The 20,700-nt window shown below is 44.4% G+C and overlaps 1 protein-coding gene and 1 non-coding gene across 2 annotated transcripts in view; both read left to right on the plus strand.

Annotated features, from left to right (window-relative positions):
- camk4 (calcium/calmodulin-dependent protein kinase IV) overlaps window positions 1-20,700 on the plus strand; it is a 300,351-nt gene that overhangs the window by 261,978 nt on the left and 17,673 nt on the right. The window contains exon 10 of the mRNA XM_041186348.1: window positions 18,659-18,811. Within this exon, the coding sequence (XP_041042282.1) occupies window positions 18,659-18,811 (153 nt within the window). The remainder of the gene's footprint in view (window positions 1-18,658; window positions 18,812-20,700) is intronic.
- On the plus strand, window positions 865-983 carry LOC121277551. Its single transcript, XR_005942914.1, has one exon. It is a non-coding gene; the product is annotated as a 5S ribosomal RNA (ribosomal RNA).

Here is a 20,700-nt window from a genome sequence, read left to right on the forward strand (position 1 = left end):
TTCATAGCAACTTCTGATGCCTAAAGTTCATCCAGTTTTAACTGAAGATTGATCTTTATCAAATTTGCTTCGACAAGTTTATCATTTAGATGTTTCAAGTCCTCAGTCAAGTGTTACGCTTTCCATAGATAAAGGCAAAATACTACGGATGCTAGAAATCTGAAACAAAAACAAGAAATGCTGGAAGAGCTCAGCAGGTCTGACAGCATCTGTGGAGAGAAAGACAGAATTAACATTTCGAGTTCATATGACTCTTCTTCAGAGCTCTGTTTTTGTTACACTTTCCATGACTGATTCTCAATTGTTCTTACCAATTCTCGTTTTTCATTAGAAAACTCCTCTTTTATACGGGAAAGTTGGTTTTCTATTTTAATCAGGTTTTCCTTCAATTGCTTGTTATTGGCAATAAGTATCTCATTGTTGGCCACAGTAGTTTCAGTAGTTGATTAAGATCAGCATGATCAACCACCTGTGAGCTTGGCCTAAATGGCCAAGTGGTTATGGTACTGGGCTTGCAACCCCAAGCTCAAGAGTTCATATCTCACAATGGCAAACTATGAAACAATGTAACTTCATCTGAATAAGAACAGATGGAAACATGTTTAAAGAGCTTGGCCTAAATAGCCAAGTGGTTATGGTACTGGGTTTGTAACCCCATGATCAAGAGTTCAAAAAAAAAATCTCACAATGGCAAACTATGAAACAATGTAACTTCATCTGAAACAGATGGAAACAGGTTTACTCAAAAGAGTATCAAGAGTTCAAATCTCACCATAGCAAACTATGAAACAATGTAACTTCATCTGAAACAGATGGAAATGTGTTTGTACTTGAAAGAGTTACACTACACAGTGGTATAAATTAGCCTATGGCCATACTAGTCTGAAAACGCCCGATCTCATCTGATCTCGGAAGCTAAGCAGACTCAGGCCTGGTTAGTGCTTGGATGGGAGACTGCCTGGGAATACCAGGTGCAGTAGGCTTTGCTTGGCCTAAATAGCCAAGTGGTTATGGTACTGGGCTTGTAACCCCAAGATCAAGAGTTCAAATCTCACAATGGCAAACTATGAAACAATGTAACTTCATTTGAATAGGAACAGATGGAAATGTGTTTGTACTCGAAAGAGTTATAAGTAACCAATTTGGCCTAAATGGCCAAGTGGTTATGGTACTGGGCTTGCAACCCCAAGATCAAGAGTTCAAATCTCACAATGGCAAACTATGAAACAATGTAACTTCATCTGAAACAGATGGAAACAGGTTTACTCAAAAAGAGTATCAAGAGTTCAAATCTCACAATGGCAAACTATGAAACAACATCTGAAACAGATGGAAACGGGTTTGTACTCGAAAGAGTTACAAGAGCCTATTTTTATTTGCCATTGCGAGATTTGAACTCTTGATAATTTAAAAGATTATCAAGAGTTCAAATCTCACAGTGGCAAAACTATCAACCACCTGCTGCAGTACAGTCGTTGCCACATTACTGTCTCTGCTAACCAAACCATTACCCAGAATAAAATCTACCCCTTCAACAGGTGATTTAGGAATAACTCTCACTGTTCCATTTACAAAGTGACACTGTAAGTTCACTTTATACAAAGGAACAAGTTCATAAATTCCATTAATACCTCTTATTAATACTTCTTCTTTCATAAAACTATCTGGAACACAAATTGTATCATCAGCCACCAATGACTGATCTGCCCTAGTATCTCTCAAAATTTTAATCTGTTTACTTATTTTGTTGGAGGAGTAAGGGAACACTTAACCATTTGAGACAAAACATCCAGAACCACTAAAAGCCTGATTTCCATCACCAATAATCAAAGAAGAATTCTCTGGACCAACCTGAACCATATCCCCCTTTCCTATCGGTCCTGAGGGAACACGTTTCACCTGTACAGTTTTAGCAACCATTTCCTTTTCTGATACAAACTTTCCTGAGGATACCTTAGACGTTCCCACTACTGCAAGAGCTCTATCATTTAGTTTGCAGCAATCTGCCCGATCATGTCCCACCTTGTTACAATGGAAACATTTAGGCCCTTAAATGTCACTTCCACCCTCAGCACCTTCCTTTCTGGTTGGAGGAGGAATTTCCTGGGAATTCCCATCTGTCCCTTCTCTTCCCTGACTACGTGCCTTCCTTTCACCTCCCCACCTTCTATCCTTCTCAGGTTTGTGGGGGTGACTGAAAAAGGGTTTAGATTTATGGACCAGCTCATAATCATCAGCCATCTCTGCTGCCTATCTAACTTTTTTAACCTCTGGTCTTCTTCAACATGGGTTCTAACTACAGGAGGAAGTAACCTTTAAATTCTTCTTAGAGAATCATTTCCCCAAGAGCTTCATACATTGTCTCCACCTTTAATGCCCATATCCAACGATCAAAATTACCTCTCAAACTCAATAAAGGCCTGCCCAGATAGTTTCCTTATGTTCCGAAATTTCAGTCTATACGCCTCAGGGACCAACTGATACGCACTAAGAGTAGTCTTTTTTACTGCATCATAATCCATAGGTACCTCTTCTGACAGTGATGCGTAAACCTCATGAGCTGAACCCACCAACCTACTCTGTAAGAGCAATGTCCAGATTTCTTTTGGCCATTTCATTTGCTTAGCCATCTTTTCAAACTAGATATAGAATGCCTCTACATCCTTTTCTTCAAACTTTGGGAGGGCTTGTACAAATTTAAACAACGCCCCTGTAGGTTTTGGGTTGGAGGTGGTTTTTTTCAACCTGGGAACCCTCTTCTATATCTGAGGCTTCTTTTTTAAAGTCCAACCTTTTAAAATGGTATTCCCTTTCTGGTCCCTTCTCTTTTTTCCTCCAATGCTAACTTCTCCCTCTGGAGGTCACGTTTTCCCATTTCCAATTCACTTTCTCTTGCCTTATCCCTCTCTGCCTTTCTGCTTGCTCCCTTTGAAATGCCTTCTCTTTTCTCCTTTCCTCTCATTCCCTTGCTTTTTCCTTCACCTGAAATTCTACTTCCAATGTCTTCTATTCTAACTGAAACTGTGCCCACATAAACTAGTCTTCTTCTGAGTCTACAGCTTCCCCTGGTCCTTTCAATTCCATTTTCAAATGCTGCACTATTATCTCAACTATGTCCGCTTCCACGCCCCTGCGAGTAATTCCAACCCCAGCTTATCCGCTTACTTTTGGTTACTTTTTGTAAACCAGCTGGGGTTACATTTCCCGTGTGTAAAAAAGTCTTTGAACCCTCCAAAGCCATTTCGAATTCCAACTTGTATCATATACCTCATAGTAACTCCAATTCCTAAGTGTGGTACCTCCAAGTACTCGTTTTTTAAGGATTCACAGATCTCACCGAAAGTCAAGAATTTCCAATCCCACAAGAGATCCCATCTTAAAATGATAATCCTGACGAGCCCCCATTTTGTTATGATCCCAGTGGATGTCGCTACTGGACAAGCCAGATCCCAGGGTGGAACCCGGCTTGATAGATCCTAAGTTTTATTTTTTCTTTAGAAAGGTAGAGGACGGCTACTGAACAAAGTCACAGGAGTCAGCTGATGAACTTTTAACAAAAGAATAAAACATTTATTAAACAAGTAAAGATGAACTATGCTACAATATTCCTTCACCCACAACAATACCTCTACAGTTATGTACAAATTCGTAAGATTAATACAAGTTACAAGAGCTATCTTATACTCTCATGTTCACAGTAAGTAAACAGTTCATGTAAACCAATCAGCAACCTGTGGTCAGGCATACCACACTGTGAAACCAAGTGACAAATGCCACCCCAAACAGATGCTATGGATCTCTCCCCCCCTACCCAGACGCCTGTCACACTGTGAGCCAGGCGGTCTCACTGAACTCCGTCTTTCACACGAAGGTTTCCAATCTCTACTCTCAAAGAACTTGCATTGGAATCTTCTCCCAAATGACACTTTCTCTCAGCCTCCTTCCACAAGGGTTTACCTGCAGGGTTTTGACCTCTCCTTCCAATGTTCCTTCCCCCTGGGTCACTACGTGCATTCAGGCTTTGCCTTCCATGCACACTCTCTCAGATACTCAGCCCTGCCAACAGAACACCACTGCTTCAAATGCCCATAGTAAGGAGTCACCAACCTCTGGCTGTCTGCTCGGATCTTCTGGCTTCTCACAAGCCCACTTTGCCTTGAATCTGATTCCTGCAGCTTTCTGTCTCTAAACTTGGAGCCTTCCTCTCTGCTCCTTTTGAATAATTTTTTCCTCTCTCCTCTTTTTATTTATAGAACTACCTTAACTCGCCTGTCCTAAGCTGCCTTCTCACACACTGTCCCTTACACTGAGCATTTACCGGCCAATCAACTTACTAGCTTCCTGTGACGTGACAGCTGCTTTTCTTTTTTTTCCCTGACTGCAGTTGAAACAGTGCGCTCCTCAGCTTCCGACTGTCTCCGCAGGTCCTCTCCGCTTCGACTCCCAGCAAGGTAGGCTGTTCTGCAATCCCCAGTCTGTATTTATAGGCGCTCCTCAGCTTCCGACTGTCTCCGCAGGTCCTCTCCGCTTCGACTCCCAGCAAGGTAGGCTGTTCTGCAATCCCCAGTCTATTTATAGGCGCTCCTCAGCTTCCGACTGTCTCCGCAGGTCCTCTCCGCTTCGACTCCCAGCAAGGTAGGCTGTTCTGCAATCCCCAGTCTGTATTTTTAGGCACTCCTCAGCTCCCAACTGTCTCCGCAGGTCTGTTCCGCTTCGACTCCCAGCAAGGTAGGCTGTTCTGCAATCCCCAGTCTGTATTTATAGGCATCCCTCAGCTCCCGATTGTCTCCCGCAGCTCTGTTCCGCTCCGACTCCCATTACCCTGGACTCCATCACAATCCACCTCCACATGCCTTTCCTCCCTCCAAGCCAACACTCATTACTGTTCCCCTGCCCACATTGCCCCTGCTCTAGACCATCATCTGAGCCACCTGTCTTGTCCTCCTCCATGACCCCCCTGTTGAGACCTTTACCTACCAGGCTCTCACCCTGGACCTGCTTGTAACAAAAGCAATGTAATAATTTAATCTTCATATAGACTAGGACAATCAAATTGGCAAGAATAGTCTAGAAGATGAGCTTGTAGAATGCTTTCTTGACAGTTTCTTGGAGCAATAAATTGTGATATCAACTAGGGATAAAGCTATCTTACATTTACTGTTGCGTAATGAAGCAGGGCTAATTAGTAATATTGTGCTAAAAGATCCTCTGGAAAATAGTGATCATAATACCATTGCATTCCATGTTAAGTTTGAAAGTGACAATCTCCAATCACAAACAAGAATCTTAAACCTAAATAAAGCCAATTACATAGGTATGAGGGGGAACTAACTAAGGTTAATTGGAAAAATAGATTAAAAGGCATGGAGGTAAATGAACAATGGGAAATATTTAAAGAAGCAATTCAAAATGTTCAACAAAAAATACATTCCACTGTAAATCAAAAACTGTAAGAAAGACCCATCTGTGTCTCACTGAGGAAGTTTAATTTGATTAAAAGAATAGGCTTACAATGTTGCAAAAAACAATAGCAAGTCTGAGAATTGGGAGTGTTTTGGAAACCAGCAGGGATCCACCAAAAAGTTGATAAAAAGGGAAAAAATAGAGAATAACTAGACAGGAATATCAAAACAGATGGTATTAGTTTTTATAAGTATACAAAGAGGAAGAGAGTAGCTAACGTTGATCCCTTAGAAGCAGAGACGGGAGAAATTATCATGGGGAAGGAGGAAATAGCAGGGACGTTGGACAAATATGGCGGGACCCATCACGGGCAAGATGGAAAATTTGGCGAACCAACAAAGTCCATTAACTTTCAATGGGAATTTCCGGTCCCGCCGTGACTGCCTTTACATTAGGAGACACAAGCTTCATGCAAGAAATAGAGAGTAACCTAGAGGATAAAAAGAGTGAGAAATTAAAGGAAATTAACATTAGCAGAGAAAAAGTATTGGTGAAACCTGAGGGACTATAATCTGACAAATCCCTGGGACCTGATGGCCTACACCCTGGGGTTCTAAAAGAGATAGCTGCAGAGATAGTGGGCAGAATTTTCCAGTCCTGCCAGTGGCAGAAATTGTGGCAGACATGAGCGGAAAATTTGGAGCAAGGCCGAAAGTCGGATTTCCGCCAGTGGGCAAGTCAGAATTTTCCCCTTGGTACTCTCATGGCAACCTAATGGCCGGTCAATTTTCTCACTGATCCATGTAGGGAACCCTATTTGTATGCATTAGCTTGTCATGAATGCTCATTATAAATGCAAGTCACCGGAATCATGTTCTCCCTCCTATTTACGTGCCACACCAGCAGGAAATTAGACTGTCTGAATCACAGCTGGATATAAGTAGCGTGCACCTGCCAACCTTCACTTCACTTGTGACTTTGAGGTGGGTGCAACGTTCAAAGCCTACCTGCGACAGTGCTACTCCAAGTCGTCACCGATGGCTAAGCAGCTATGTAAGGCAAGACAGGTGCTGGTCTCAGGCAGGGCTGCTCACACTGTATGCTGTGGGTCTCAGGGTTGCAGAGAAACTCATGATGGTGGGGGTTGGTTAAAGGGTGGTGTGCTCAGTCCTGAAGGAAACAGGGGGCTAAGTGACAGACGGTCATAGTCTTGGGACTAAGGTCAAAAGGTTGGGTTGAGAGATTAAAGGCAGTCCTGGGGCTCTGTGTGCCATGCTACAGGGCTTTGAATGGCATGCATGTTGTGGTCCCTGTCCAGGGAGGGGCAAGGGCAGCGTGCTCAATGAGAGGTCATGCAGGTGTGGTCAGTGCCTCACACACAGTGGCCCTGAGGGTGGCAGCTCTGTATGTGACCATGCACACAGCCTCAGGAAAGAGAGGGGCGAGCTCCACATGGGGCAAGGGATCGGTTCAGGTGTGGGAGGGAAATAATAATTACTATGGGCTCCAAGGTTACTGTGGGAGGCTGGAGAATTATTGGAGGGAGGTCTATCTGCACATCGGGAAGTTCCAGGATAATAGGAGGGACGTGAAGGATAACTGGGAAGATCGAAGCTAGCCTGGAAGTAGAAGTGCAGCACCCCACCACCTTGAGGCCCCGAATCAATGACACAGTTTAAAAATCTCCACGGGCGGGGTCTGAGGCAGTGGTCAATGGCTAGACTCCAGGGCCCTTTCATGGGGCACCCTCATAATTATTAGATTCTCAACATGGAGATGAAGGCTCAGCTGATAGAACTCATGAATACTTCATTGAGGAGTTATAGTTGGAACCACCAACTAATGGTGCACTTTTACGCGAGACTGCAATAGTCACTGAGGTTACATTAGAGGAGGTTTCATTGAGCATTTAAACCTCAGAGGAATGTGAGAAGGGAAAAGGCAGCCAGCCATTAAGGGAGCACAGATGCTGGATATCAGCAACATGCTGTATGAAACCCTGTAAAATGCATTGTCCAATTTACATGAGTCACAGGCCACATTGCATCCTGTCATTCCAAAAGTGCAAGTCAGGGGTAATCTCTAATCCTAATCAGGCAACTTTGCATGGCAATGCTGAAGCCTCTTCCACCATCTGTGGGACTGAGATGTCAAGTTGTTGTCATGGCTTCTTAGGCACCTATGATCTGTGTGGGTGAGCCTCAACTACAAGGCTAGAATCGGGAAAGGTGGGTAGCACAAGCACAGCACAAGGGCATGCCAGTGGCTTTTTGGTTGGGAGTGTGGGGTCTGCAACAGTTGGTTAAGCTACATTCACCTCCTGGATATATCTATTCACAGGAAGAATGAGGATTTAAGAATGGAGGCTGTGCTCAATGCTGCCTTCTTGATGGCAGTTCTCAGATTGAGGAGAAGGGCACGGCGCCATCTGGCACAGCTTAGAGAAGAGCCCTGGCCTGAGATGCATGGTCGAGGGGAGCCCCAGGAAGAAACAGAGGCTGAGGAGGTCAGACGCATCCCACAGAGGCGACTGGCACAACCAACGATTTATCGAAGACGCCTCTCCTATTTGGAGATGAGCGAGATGCAGTGCCAAGCACGTCTACCTTTGGCAAGGAGGTGTGGTAGCAACATTCTGCAGTAGGATCTGATGCTACGTGGCCTGGGAGGCCATCTTCTGCCAGTGCCCCTGAAGGACACCGCCACACTCATTCCATGCAAGTGGCTCATTCCAGCGATCCAGAGGAGACCTATATGGCATCTCTCAGGCCTCAACACATAAATGTACAAAGGAGGTGACGAATGCCCTATACAGTAAGGCTCATCATCATTATATAAATTTCATCATGGATGAAGCTGGCCAGCCTGCTAGATTTCTGGGATTTGTAGCTGTCTCAGGCGTCCCTAAAGTGCAGGGTGCAATTGATTGCACACATGTCACTTTAAGCGCTTGGCAACAGCCCTTGACCATCATTAGCAGGAAAAGGTTCCATTCCTTAAACATTCAACTGGTGTGCAATCATCAGAAGCAAATCCCGAATGTTTGTGCCAGGTACCCTGGGAATTCCCAAAACCCATACATCCTGAGTCACCCCCAGGTTCCACAAATTTTCAAAGGGCCTCAGCGATTACAGGGCTGGCTGCTCGGGTTTAAGGGATACCCACTCGAAAGATGGCCTCGTCCTCAAAGTGCCTGGGAGGAGAGATACAACATGGCGCACTCTGTGACAAAGTCCATCATTGAGAAAACTATTGACATCCTGAAGATGCACTTCCGATGTTTGGACCAGTCAGTTGGGGCTCTGCAGTACTCTCCAGAGAGGGTCTCCTGCATCATCATGGTCTGTTGCACCCTGCACAGCCCAGCACTTCAAAGGGGAAATCACTTGGCACAGGGAGACATGGGGGAGGCTAAGAACTCCTCGGATAATGAAGACTGGAAGAGCAAGAACCTGAACAGGACGATGATGGTCAGCTTCCATGTGAGTATGCCCTCACAGTGGCATGATGCAGAAGATGTGCCTGTGCCAGACTGATTGCCACAATGTTCCAGGAGGAGAAAGGCCCAGGCAAGGGTATCTGTGTGTGTTTCTGCGCCATGCCAGTGATTGAAAAGGCCTTTACAAGCAGTGACATTACAAACAAGGTCCGCATTTGGCCTTAGATCTGCAACCACCAAGGATCACAAGGCCCTAATCTTTGGAAGGGTCAGCAGCCAAAGCTGTAGATAGTTACTGAGGAAAGTGAAAGGTAGCACATCAGTGAAAACCCTCTGTCAGCTGCACATTGTGCAATCATTGCCACCTGAAAGAGACACTTTGTGTGGCCACAGAGATTTGCCAATGTTGTTGAGACCATAAAGGGTGCAGGTTATGTGCTTTTGCACTCACAATGAATACAGCTCAGTGTTGATGAAACAACATAACTGTCAACCCTCCAAAATGCATGAACACACACAATTCTATGGTTTGTCATAAGGCTTAAAGGTTCAAAACTCAATGTGCAGTCATTTTCAGGAAAGAGCTTCACGTATCCCCCATACATTACACGAGGGGCGAGTGATTAACTGAGTCTGCTAAACATAGCATGAATCTGAGGCTCACAAGGGGAGGCAATCATGGAGTGGGAGCTCGAGTCACCCTCTCAATAAGAGAGCACATAGATACATGTGCACAAAGCATTAAAATGATGAAACCATTGCCATGAACGGATATTATTTTAACAAAAGTGCATGATATGTACAGTGAACGAACACCCATGCCACCATAGTGATCTCACAATTTCTTACTTTTTCTTACCCTACTGTTCTGTCTACCTGTATCCCTGACATCTGCAGCTGAGGTGGAGGAGGCTGACTGCTACATGCTGCTGTCTGTGATGACAGGTGTCCAGTGGAGATCTGAGGCCTAGAAAGTCCCAGCCTGGTTTGGGTCTCCTGCTGTAAGGCGGGTATAGCCGCCTCGGCCTGTGGACCTGGGGATTGGGTGTGGCTGGTTATTCTCTGAGTCATCTAGGATTGTGGCCCCGAGGTATCCATATTATGACACAGCCGATGGTAAAGGCTGAGTTGCTCAAATCCTAGGGGGAATCTTGAAACAACTGTCCTAACTCATTTTTGCAATTTGTATGTTTCAAGATGCAGGCTTCAAATTCAATAATAACAAGACCACCAAGTCTCAAGGGGCTTTTTATAAAACTAAGTTAAATATTGATCAATTCAAGCAAAATTGTAAGCACATACACATGTCTACAAAATTACTTCTACAATAACTACAAAAATTCCCTAATTAATCTGACTCTCAGTTACACCCCCATTAAGGCAACAGTAAAACTCATAGATTTTAAAAGATTCCAGGAAAAGCACATTTGACCATACAAATTCAAAATGAGGTTCCTTGCAGGCACAGTTGCAGGTGTGCAGGCTGGTTAGATCTTAAATGTCTCTGCCTTACACACGCACTCCTTTCTGTTTATACCTAGCTTTTCATTTGAATGTAAATTTCCCATTGTATTACTAGGTTTTTAATTTTGCTTCTTCCAACAATAACATCCTTTGATTCCACCAATTTTATTAGTTAGCTGAAAAAAATAAACACATTGCTTGGCGTCTTCTAGCTAGGTGCAAGATTTCACCCATTCCTTTGAATGCTTTATTTAAAAATGCAAATTGCCCCCTTGACACTTTTGTTTCTAAACGTTCCCATGTTTATTAATTACCATTTCAAACCTACTTCTTTCTATACATCAAAGCACCCAGACTAGCTGGCTTTAATCCAGTAAAGACACAAACATAGACACAGACACCATTAAACTCCATTTTGAAAAATAATTTCCAATAACATTATAGACATTAATCTCTTCATGATAGTCCAGCTGATGGCCCTCCTCCCTTTGGATACCCGACGGCCCCTGCCTGACTCCTTGAGGAGAAGGGACACCTGGAGAGAGGTTGAGGTGCCCGTCCCCCCCTTTGCCTAGCCATTTGTTATGATCCCAGCTGATGTCACTGCTGGACAAGTCAGATCCCAGAGAGGAATCTGGCTTAAACGATCCTAACCATTATTTTTTTCAGAAGTCATAGGGCAGTGATTTTCATTGCAAGGCCTGCGAGCCAGTGGCAACTCCTATCAACACTCAGTGCGGCTCCATGGTGCGACGTTGGAAAGTTAATGGAGCATGGCGACATTCATTTTAACGTTATTTCCCGTGTGACTGACGCCACTTTGGAGCAGCCTTTCGCCACTCCCCAACCTCCGAGTTATGGCCTCTCCCGGACCTCTGAGTTGCGGCCTGCTCCCTCTCCAACCTCTGAATTGTGGCCTCTTCCCCATCCCTGACCCACCCTCTCGCCAGTCCTCCCACTCCCTGACTCACTCTCTTGCCACTTCCCTTTCCTGGATCTGTGTTCCCATTCAAGATCTAGATCCAATCTGAAGCCAGAGTTCTGATATTGTGGAAGTACGAGTCCCGATGGTGCAACAGTACTGAGCTGAGACTGCTACAATCCATGTCATTTTTAAAATGACTGTTGAAGCTGCTAGCAAGGCTTCAGGAGAGGAAAGCTGCAAGTGGGAGCATTTAAAAAACACATGGATTGTAGCAGTCCCAGCTCAGTCCTTCTGCACCAGCAGCACTCACATTTCCACAACATTGGGGCTCAAGCTTTGGATCGGATCAGAATCTTGAAAGGGAACACAAGTCCAGGAGAGGGAAGCGGTGAGATGGTGAGTCAGGGAATGGGAGGTTCTGTGAAAGGGTGAGTCAGAGAGAGGACGAGGCTGCAACTCAAAGGTTGGGGAGGGGAGAGAGACCACAGTGCTAGGGTTGGGGAGAAGGGGAACTGCAATGACCAGGAGGATCAGGGAGCAGGAGGGTCAGGAAGCAGGAATGGTGGCAGGTAGAAGTTACGGTAAGTAGAAAGTTACATTTTTCTTTTAAAATAAAATAAGTTTTAAAATATAAAAGTTATTTCATTTACCAATTTAGCTTTGTAGCTGGAACTTAGCTGTTCCAGTTTTTAAAGTAAGTTTTGCATTATTCAGCTTTTTAAAAAGTTTACTTGCATAGGTGCATTTTTAATTCCTTATATTTTCCTGGTTATTTTATAAATGCTATATTTTTTAATTGTTGTTATTACCACAGCTGGCATTAATTGCTGTGCAAAACAAATCCCAGAGGGAAACTTGGCTTACTTTCTTTTGTATTCTGAAACCGAGAAGAAGACATACCGATCTCAGCAGTAAGGGGTCGAGTAATACTTTTTGGATTTTAAAAAACTAAAAGTAAAAGTTTTATTAACAAAAATAAAAGAAAACTTAAGCACACAAGATTACAGTTACATAATTAAGGCGGGGGTGGCTTTTAACAGCTTCAGGGCTATGGCTTGCTTGGGAAAGGGGGAGAAGTGGCCTCTGGCAAGGGAAGAGGCTGCAAGGCTTACTGGGGAAGGAGAGTATCCCAGGATGTGTGTGGGGGACACATGTTGATCTGTGTAAGTGGCCTCAAGAGGGTGAGGGCTGAAGAGGCAATCTTCAGGGGAGATGAGTCCATGGAGATGTGAGGGTATGTGTGAGAGAGTGAGTAGTGATGTCCCTTGAGTTGACAGTGAGCAAGATGCCAGTGAATGTGTGATGGCCTTGTGAGTGTGAGAGTTTAGAGTGATGAGATGGTTGCCTTACCCTGGCAGCACGGATGAGATCATTCATCCTCTTTCTGCACTGGATGGCGAACTTCTTCTGTGCAGCGTTGGCACTGACCACCACTGCCACCATCTCTCAAGCCAAAGTGGTGACACTGATGGGCTTCCTGTGGCCAGAGCGGGAGTAGAGGACATCATGGCGGGCTCCAATGGTTTCCAGAAGGTGTCCCAGGAATGTGTCACTGAATCAGGGGCCTGCAGCCTTTTTGCTTTTCGGGGCCATGTCTTCTGTGCAGCAATCCTGGGCTGCAAGCACTGAGAGGTGTGTGTGCGCTGCACTTTAAATATGGTGCCTGGCACAAGGAAGCGGTGAGGTGACAGCTTGTTGGGCGAATCAGAGACCGCCCACCAGCGAAACGGCACGTTTCAGCATGCATGATTAATGAGGCAAGATTGGCAAGACACAGCACAAAAACCCTCCATTGCGGCCAGTGGGTTTTTCTGCCTGCTAGTGCACTTAGTGCAAATGTGGGTCTTTTGCGCCCAGAGAGTAATGTATCAAAGCTTACCGATGATACCAAACTAGGTGGGAAAGTAAGCTGTGGGGGTCGGAACACAGAGAGGCTGCAAAGCGATGTAGACTGGTTAAGTGAATCGGCAACAAGATGGCAGATGGAGTATAATGTAGGGAAATGTGAAGTTATGCACTTTGCTTGTAAAAATAGAAAAGTAGAATTTTTTTAAAAGGTGTGAAACTTGTAAGTGTTGATGCTTAAGGTGTGCTTGTACAAGGAACGCAGAAGGTTAACATGTAGATGCATCAAGCAATTAGGAAAGCAAGTGGCATTTTGGTCTTTATTGCAAGGGGACTGGAGTACAAGAATAAAGAAGCCTTGCTGCAGTTGTACAAGGTTTAGGGAGACCTCATCTGGAATACTGTATGCAGTTTTGGTCTCCACATTGAAGAAAGGATATACTTGCATTGAAGATGGTATAACGAAGGTTCACTAAATTGGCCCTTGTGATGAGGGGATTGTCCTTTGATGAGAGGCTAAGTAAATTAGCCTTATATTCTCTGGAGTTTAGAAGAATGAGAGGCCATCTCATTGAAACCTACAAAATTCTGAGGGGGCTTGATCGGTTAGATGCTGCGAGATTGTTTCCGCTGGTTGGGGAGCCTAAAGCATAGGGGCACAGTCTCAGGATAAGGGGCCAATCATTTAAGATGTGGAGAAGCAACTTCACTCAAAGGGTTGTAAATCTTTGGAATTCTTTACTCCAGAGTGTTGCGGATGCTCCATCATTGACTACATTTAAGGCTGGGATAGACAGATTTTTGGTCTCTCAGGGAATTAAGGAATATGGGGAGCGGGCAGGAAAATGGCATTGAAGCCCAAGATCAGCCATGATTGTATTAAATGATCGTTGGGCCATATGATCTACTCCTGCTCCTATTTCTTATATTGTTGCCACCCTACTGCATCCCACTCCCCCCTCTGACTGTGACTGTTCCCTCCTCTCACCAATATCCTGAGTTATCCCCCCCCAAGACCCCACTGTGACAATATCACCAACCCCCACATCTAACACACTCCACCGCCTCTCCGCCCCACCCCCCCCCCCCCACCCGCCTTCCACAGACAATGTCTCCCCCTTCCTCGGGCTCCCTTCCCACCCTTTCCCCATAAGTCTGCCTCCCCTGTTAAGCCTTCACTCTACCATTCCACACTAGCCCCCTTCCAGCCCTCACCTGCCTCCTTTGTCCAGCCTTGTCACAGCATTTGAGTGAAGTTATGTGAGGTTCCCAAGAAGGAGAAAGCTACATCTACAGACCTTAAAATTGTGGAAGGGGTGAAGCTTACCAGGGGCATACCACCTATATACAGTCATAAATTCCAACAGTTTATCCCACTGTTGGGAAACAGATCTTTTGCCTCCCACCAAATTAAGTGCCCCCACCCACCACAATTCCCACTGCTGGCAGGAGCAGAAAATTCCACCACTGGTAATAGCATTAGATGAAGCACTGCCAGTTGGCACTTAATTGTTACTCATGATGAACTGATATGACCAATACATTAACTCTGCACTATGCTAACTTGGAACTCTGTTTCACCTACTTTAGTACAAACATAACCAACTTTCAGACAAATGGGTCATTTTCAGGTTGGCAAACTAATTAGTTAGGTTCCACAGGGATCAGTATTGTAGCATCAACTAACTACAATCTATATTAATGACTTGGATGAAGGAGCAGAGTGTATTGTAGACAAATTCGATGATGTTACAAAGATAGCTGGGAAAGTACATGGTGTTAATATTATTGTGTTATATTTTAACTCATGTCTCTCATCTCCTACAGGTGCATTGCTGGTCCCAATGGAGTAGATGAGGGAGGAGCCCAAGGAATTCTCAAGGAATCACCGTCACATGACTGATGTGCATACTCCTACTGCAGATACACACACCTCAATGGTCCAGCATCACAGATAGATACAATGACACATGGTGAGGAGCACATTACGTGCAAGCAGGAGCAGATGCTGTTAACAGGGACAGCAGTGGAGAGCCCCCTTCGGAGAGCACGGGTCACTCCAAGCTCTGCTCAGCAGGACACAGATGCTGACCCTTGGGGGTCATCATTAAAAGGGAACTTGTGGAGCAGCAACGGGAAATGTGTGTAATTCTGAAAAGATTTCCAGAGGTAGTGAGTACCCTTACACAGAAATTGGAGGAATCCGTGTTCCATCCGGAGTTCCATGTTGTCTCAGGGATTTGCACTGATGACCACTTCCATTGTAAGAATGGTCAATCTCATGGGGAATCAGACACAATAGGTTACTGAATGCATGCTGGTTCACACCAAGAGCCTGCACACTCTGGCTGCCAGTTTACAGAACACCGAATAAAGCATTACCTTGGTGGCATAACTCCACACTGACATACAGCTAAGTGCTCTCTCTTGTGCAGGTAGGCCCTAAGAAGAAAGATTGAGAAGGGGCTTATGTCAATGAAGGCTCTTCTCAAGAAGCCCCCACTCCTCAGCTCCTGCTGTCCCCACTCACCAGACAGACCCACACATGCTGTATCCTGTCCCAATGACCAAGTATGCTCCTACACAGGTGCAGTTGGGGGAGTCTTAGGTGGGGCATTCATGCACCCCAGGATGTCCACTATGGGCATGTCAAGTGTCAGAGCAGACAATCAAACAGCCTGCCTCTAGCTCTCCTGAACTCACAGGTGTAGCACCACATAGAAGTAGTAAAAAGCATGGAAGGAAGGAGTCTTGGTTGCTCAAATGGATTCAGTTGAGTGCTTGTTACAGTATCACTGTTTCATTAATGCTCTTTTTTTAAATGAAAAAATGAGTTTATGTGAACTATTCATTTTAATGGCCTCTACTTTGTTGTACAACCCATCGTTCCTAGTCAGTTTCATTGTGGTGAATGGATCAGCCTGGATGAGTGCATCACAGGCTTCTATGGCAGACAGTCTGCACCTGCAAGCCCTAAAGGCACATCAAGATTCTCCACTCCATCCTCCTCCTTCTCCTCCAAGGATGTCAGATGTTCTCCAGCATCCTCACGTACTAGCTCCAGTGCTATCTGCAGCACCATGTTGTGAAGAACACAACAGACCACAATAATTCTGGAGACCTTTGCTGGGGGCATATTGCAACGCGCCTCCAGCTCAGTAAAGGCAGCAGTAACTCATTTTGAGCAAGCCAATGGCTTAGTCTGTAGTCACCCTGATGATGATACGGTTCCTGTTGTACCTCTGCTGTACCTGGTAAAATTTCCCACTGGAGTCATTCACAGGTTTTGAGTAGATATTCCTCATCTCCCAGGAGCCAACATGGAGGTTTTCTTGTGGAGAAAATCCCCACAAAATGTGAGGAAGCTAAGGGGTGAAAGAGTCATGGTTTTCCATGGATACTGACACAGACTTGCATTAGGTTGTTGCAGTGGTGACAGCCATTAAGGGAGTGGAAGCCCTTCTGATTAACAAAGGTTCCTGGCTGATTATATGGCACCTTGATTGCCACAAGAGTACAACATATCACCCCTGGACCTGTGAAAATCCTGACTGGCCTCATCCGTTTCAAAGTGGATATAGTTGGTGACCAGGGTGATACAATTGTGGGCTGCAGATTGCAAGATCTTACAGATGTCACCAGTAGATCCCTGGAAGAAGGCAGACACAAAGAAATTCAGGGCTGTGGTTAACTTGACAGCCACAGGTAATGCATCGCCACCAGCGCTTCTTGTGCAGATGTCTGCTACAAGGCTACATAGGTCTGCGACTACCCGCTGCAAGAGCCTGAGCCTTCTATGACATGTTCAGAGGGGTTGAGGAAGATGTTCCTTGGTCCATAGACTCTGTGCCGAGGATATCACCGCCTCCTCAGTGTAGCTCTGTGTCAATTCGCTCTGTTCCATGTAGCTGCATGTGGTCATGGAGAAGGCAGACGCTTTTGCTGTGGCTGCTGGATTGGAGCAAGCTGTATCTCCTCTTCAGCATTCCAAGCAACTGCAGAATATGTAGCCCCCATGTTGCAGGGAAGTCTCACAGGCAAGAAGTTGAGATTGATCTCAGTGAAATCCAAGTCACTTGATAGTAACTGGACAAAGTTGTTGTCTGCAAAGAAATGAGTGAATTTAGGCTGAAAGAACTGCTTCTGTTAGCACTAGCCTTTTCCTGTAGCTAAATACAGGCTTGCCAATTTCAGCCTTTATACTGTCGCCAGCAGGTCAGTTTCACCAAACAATGAGGTCCTGCTATGGACTTGCATTCTCCAATCTGGCAAGCTGCTGAAACAGCGTGGAATCCACGCACTGGCTGGGAAAAATCAAGAGTTAAAGAAGATTTTAATTGCCTTAATTGGTTTCCCAACAAATCCAAGGAGGTTCCACGCTGGCCTTGGAATCCTCCTCAGGGAAAAAACCGCAAGAGAGCAGGATGATGTAGGAATCCCGACCCAGCATCAATTTCAGGGGATTTAACTCCTTGCATGCACCAAACCCCACCTCCAATTAGTTGGGAAAATTATCCCCATTAGCAGCAAGTAACTCAACATCTGACTACCCATAGCCTGTCTACCATCTACAAGGCCCAAGCCAGGAGTGTGATGAGATACTTTCCACCAGCTTGGATGAGTGCAGCTCTGACAGCACTCAATAAGCTCAACACCATCCAGGATAAAGCAGCCTGCTTGATTGGCACCCCATCCATCAACTTAAATTTTCACTCCCTCCACTACCAGCACACAGTGTCAGCAGTGTGCACCATTCAAAGATGCACTACAGCAAATCACCAAGGCTGCTTCAACAGTGCCTTCCAAACCCACAAACTCTGTCACCTAGAAGAACGAGGGCAGGAGATGCTTGAGAACACCACCACCTGCAAGCTCCCCTTCAAGTAACTCACCAAACTGATTTGGAACTATATCGCTGTTCTTTCACTGTCGCTGGGTCAAAATCCTGGAACTCCCAAACAGTATTGTGGGTGTAGCTGCACCATGTGGACTTCAATGTTCGAGATGGCAACTCAACGCTACCTTCTTAAGGACAGTTAGAGATGGGTAATAAATACTGACCTTACTAGCGAATCTCAAATCTCAAGAACAAGTTAAAAAAAAATTCTCAGGACTCAAAATGTCTTACCTCCCTTAGACTTTCTTTCGTCCTACAATCTTTCTTTCTTCAATCTTTTAAAACCATATCACCTAATCACAAGTTTTTGATTCACCTCACCCTCTATAATACCCTTTTCATATTGGTGCCTATGCAATGGGGATTGGCCTTTCAACTAGGCTTCTTAAAGAAAAGAACGATAATTAAGGAATCAAGATCTTCATGATGACTATCTGAGAAAAGTTAACTACATCAAGGTGAACTTTAATATTGTTATCCCCGCTGCAAATCAGTAATTTAATGTTTGGCCAGTGCCTCCATCCATTAACACATCTGTCTCTAATTCTAACTCTAAATAACTTACTTCATTGGAATACTTTAAATGAAATTTGGGTTTGCCGCACTGAAGACATGTTGTAACTATCAACTGCAAAACTTGAATCATTATTGAATAAGTTCTTTGTTCTGCATGATTTTTTTTCAGGTTAAAAAGTTGATTCTTTTGGATCCAAAGAAACGTCTAACTACCTATCAGGCCCTACAACACCCCTGGGTAATAGGAAAATCTGCAAATTTTATACATATGGACAATGCACACAAGAAACTTCAAGAATTCAATGCCCGTCGCAAACTAAAAGTAAGCATCAATAAACCATCAAGGATAATATTTAGAAACTTTTGTGTGCTTATAAACTATACACTGTTACCATGCTGTTATTTTATCTTGCTTTTAATGGGTGTTAACTTCAAAAAACATGATTCTTCATGAATTTTAACATTTTTCAGTATTCATAGATGCTTGCCTAAGGTTAAGTTTCAAAAGATGTAGAAAATCTTAAATGTTTAAATTTTGGTTTGTTTATTTGGTTTATTTTTACAGTCACTTTTCAGTGACCAAGAGCAGAGTGGTAAGATAAGTTTAGAAAACTCTTCACATGTTTCTTTGTGAGCCAGGAGGAGCAGAAGTGCACCCCGGGACCCCACAAGAAAGCCTGGTGTTTTAAGGGCTCCTTGATTTCCCATGGCGGTTTCCCAAATTTTAACAGTTGGGCAATTGCTGCCCAGTGATTTCTCTGCCTTTTTGATCAGGAAGTCACGAAGTTCATCTGGGCCAGCCTGCTGCCACTCACACCAGTAGTGGTGCTTGCTTAGCATTATTACACCCCAGGAAATAACAACAACACGGAAGTCCCTGAATTCACTTATCTTCCGCACCCAGATCATTCAGTGCAAAACTGATTCTCATCCTCCTACCCAGCTCTCTGCTTGTTCAACGATATCAGTAATAAAATGAAGGCTACAGAAAAGAACTACGCAAGTTATACAATGAAGCAACACAAAAATAGTCAGCCTCCGAAGGAAGCTTTTGAAGTTGAGGCGAGAGATAATTCAGATACAGCAAGACAACTGAAATCACTGTCATCAGGGTGAAGCTGTGTGGTGTTGGTTACAAAGGCAGAGAGGGTCAGAAAAGTGGGCAGTCCAAGCTGGCACATACTTGGGCTGGAAGAAATACACAAGAGTATAGTGAATACATGAATTCAAAATCCTTGTTGTAATTTAATGTATTGCTAATAGGGAACCAATAGAGGGTAGTGTAATCGGGGACCCTCACGGAATATAGATGGAGAAATTGTGACTTCTTTGAGAGTATCTGGATAAAGTAGATGATGCTTGTAAACTGGCAGCCCTTATGACATAGTTTACTTTTTCAATTAATTCTTGGGATATGCATGTCACTGGCAAGGCTGACATTTATTACCCATTCACATGTACCTGCTGCACTTGTCCCTTAGTTGATGGATCCTGCTGGTTTAGAAAATTATTCCAAAGGAACCTTGGTGAGAAGCTGCCGTGCACATTTTAATAGTACATACAGTATACTGATTTTCTTTTGGAAAAATATACTTTATTTATAAAATATCTGAAAGAACATTACAAAATATTTCTAAATGGCCATCACAAAAAGTGCAGTCATATTCAACTTTCACACATGGATCACTAGATGCTTCAATACAATCAATGAATATTACAGTCATATCAATATGGTCACTACAGACAGTCAGACAGCGCAGTGGTATTGGAGTTATCGACATACATCATGTTGCACTCTGAGGTACTTCAATACAATTATGATACATTTAGTATTCACTATATACATTCATCGTGAGTCGTACAGCCCGAGGGGCCTATACAATTCCCAATCCCTTGGTGCACTATGGCAGAAAGGCCTTAGATAGCGACGATTCCCCATTGCACCTTTGCAGCGGCTGCCCCAAGCTTTAGTGCGTCCCTCAGCACGTAGTCCTGGACCTTGGAATGTGCCAGTCTGCAACACTCGGTCGGGGACAACTCTTTGCACTGGAAGACCAACAAGTTTCGGGCAGACTAAAGAGTGTCTTTCACCGAGTTGATGATCCGCCAGCTGCAGTTGATGTTTGTCTTGGTGTGTGTCCCTGGGAACAGCCCTTAGAGCACAGAGTCCTGTGTCACAGAACTGCTCAGGATGAACCTCGACAAAAACTG

This window comes from Carcharodon carcharias, chromosome 4, assembly GCF_017639515.1.
Source record: "Carcharodon carcharias isolate sCarCar2 chromosome 4, sCarCar2.pri, whole genome shotgun sequence".
Classification (NCBI taxonomy): domain Eukaryota; kingdom Metazoa; phylum Chordata; class Chondrichthyes; order Lamniformes; family Lamnidae; genus Carcharodon; species Carcharodon carcharias.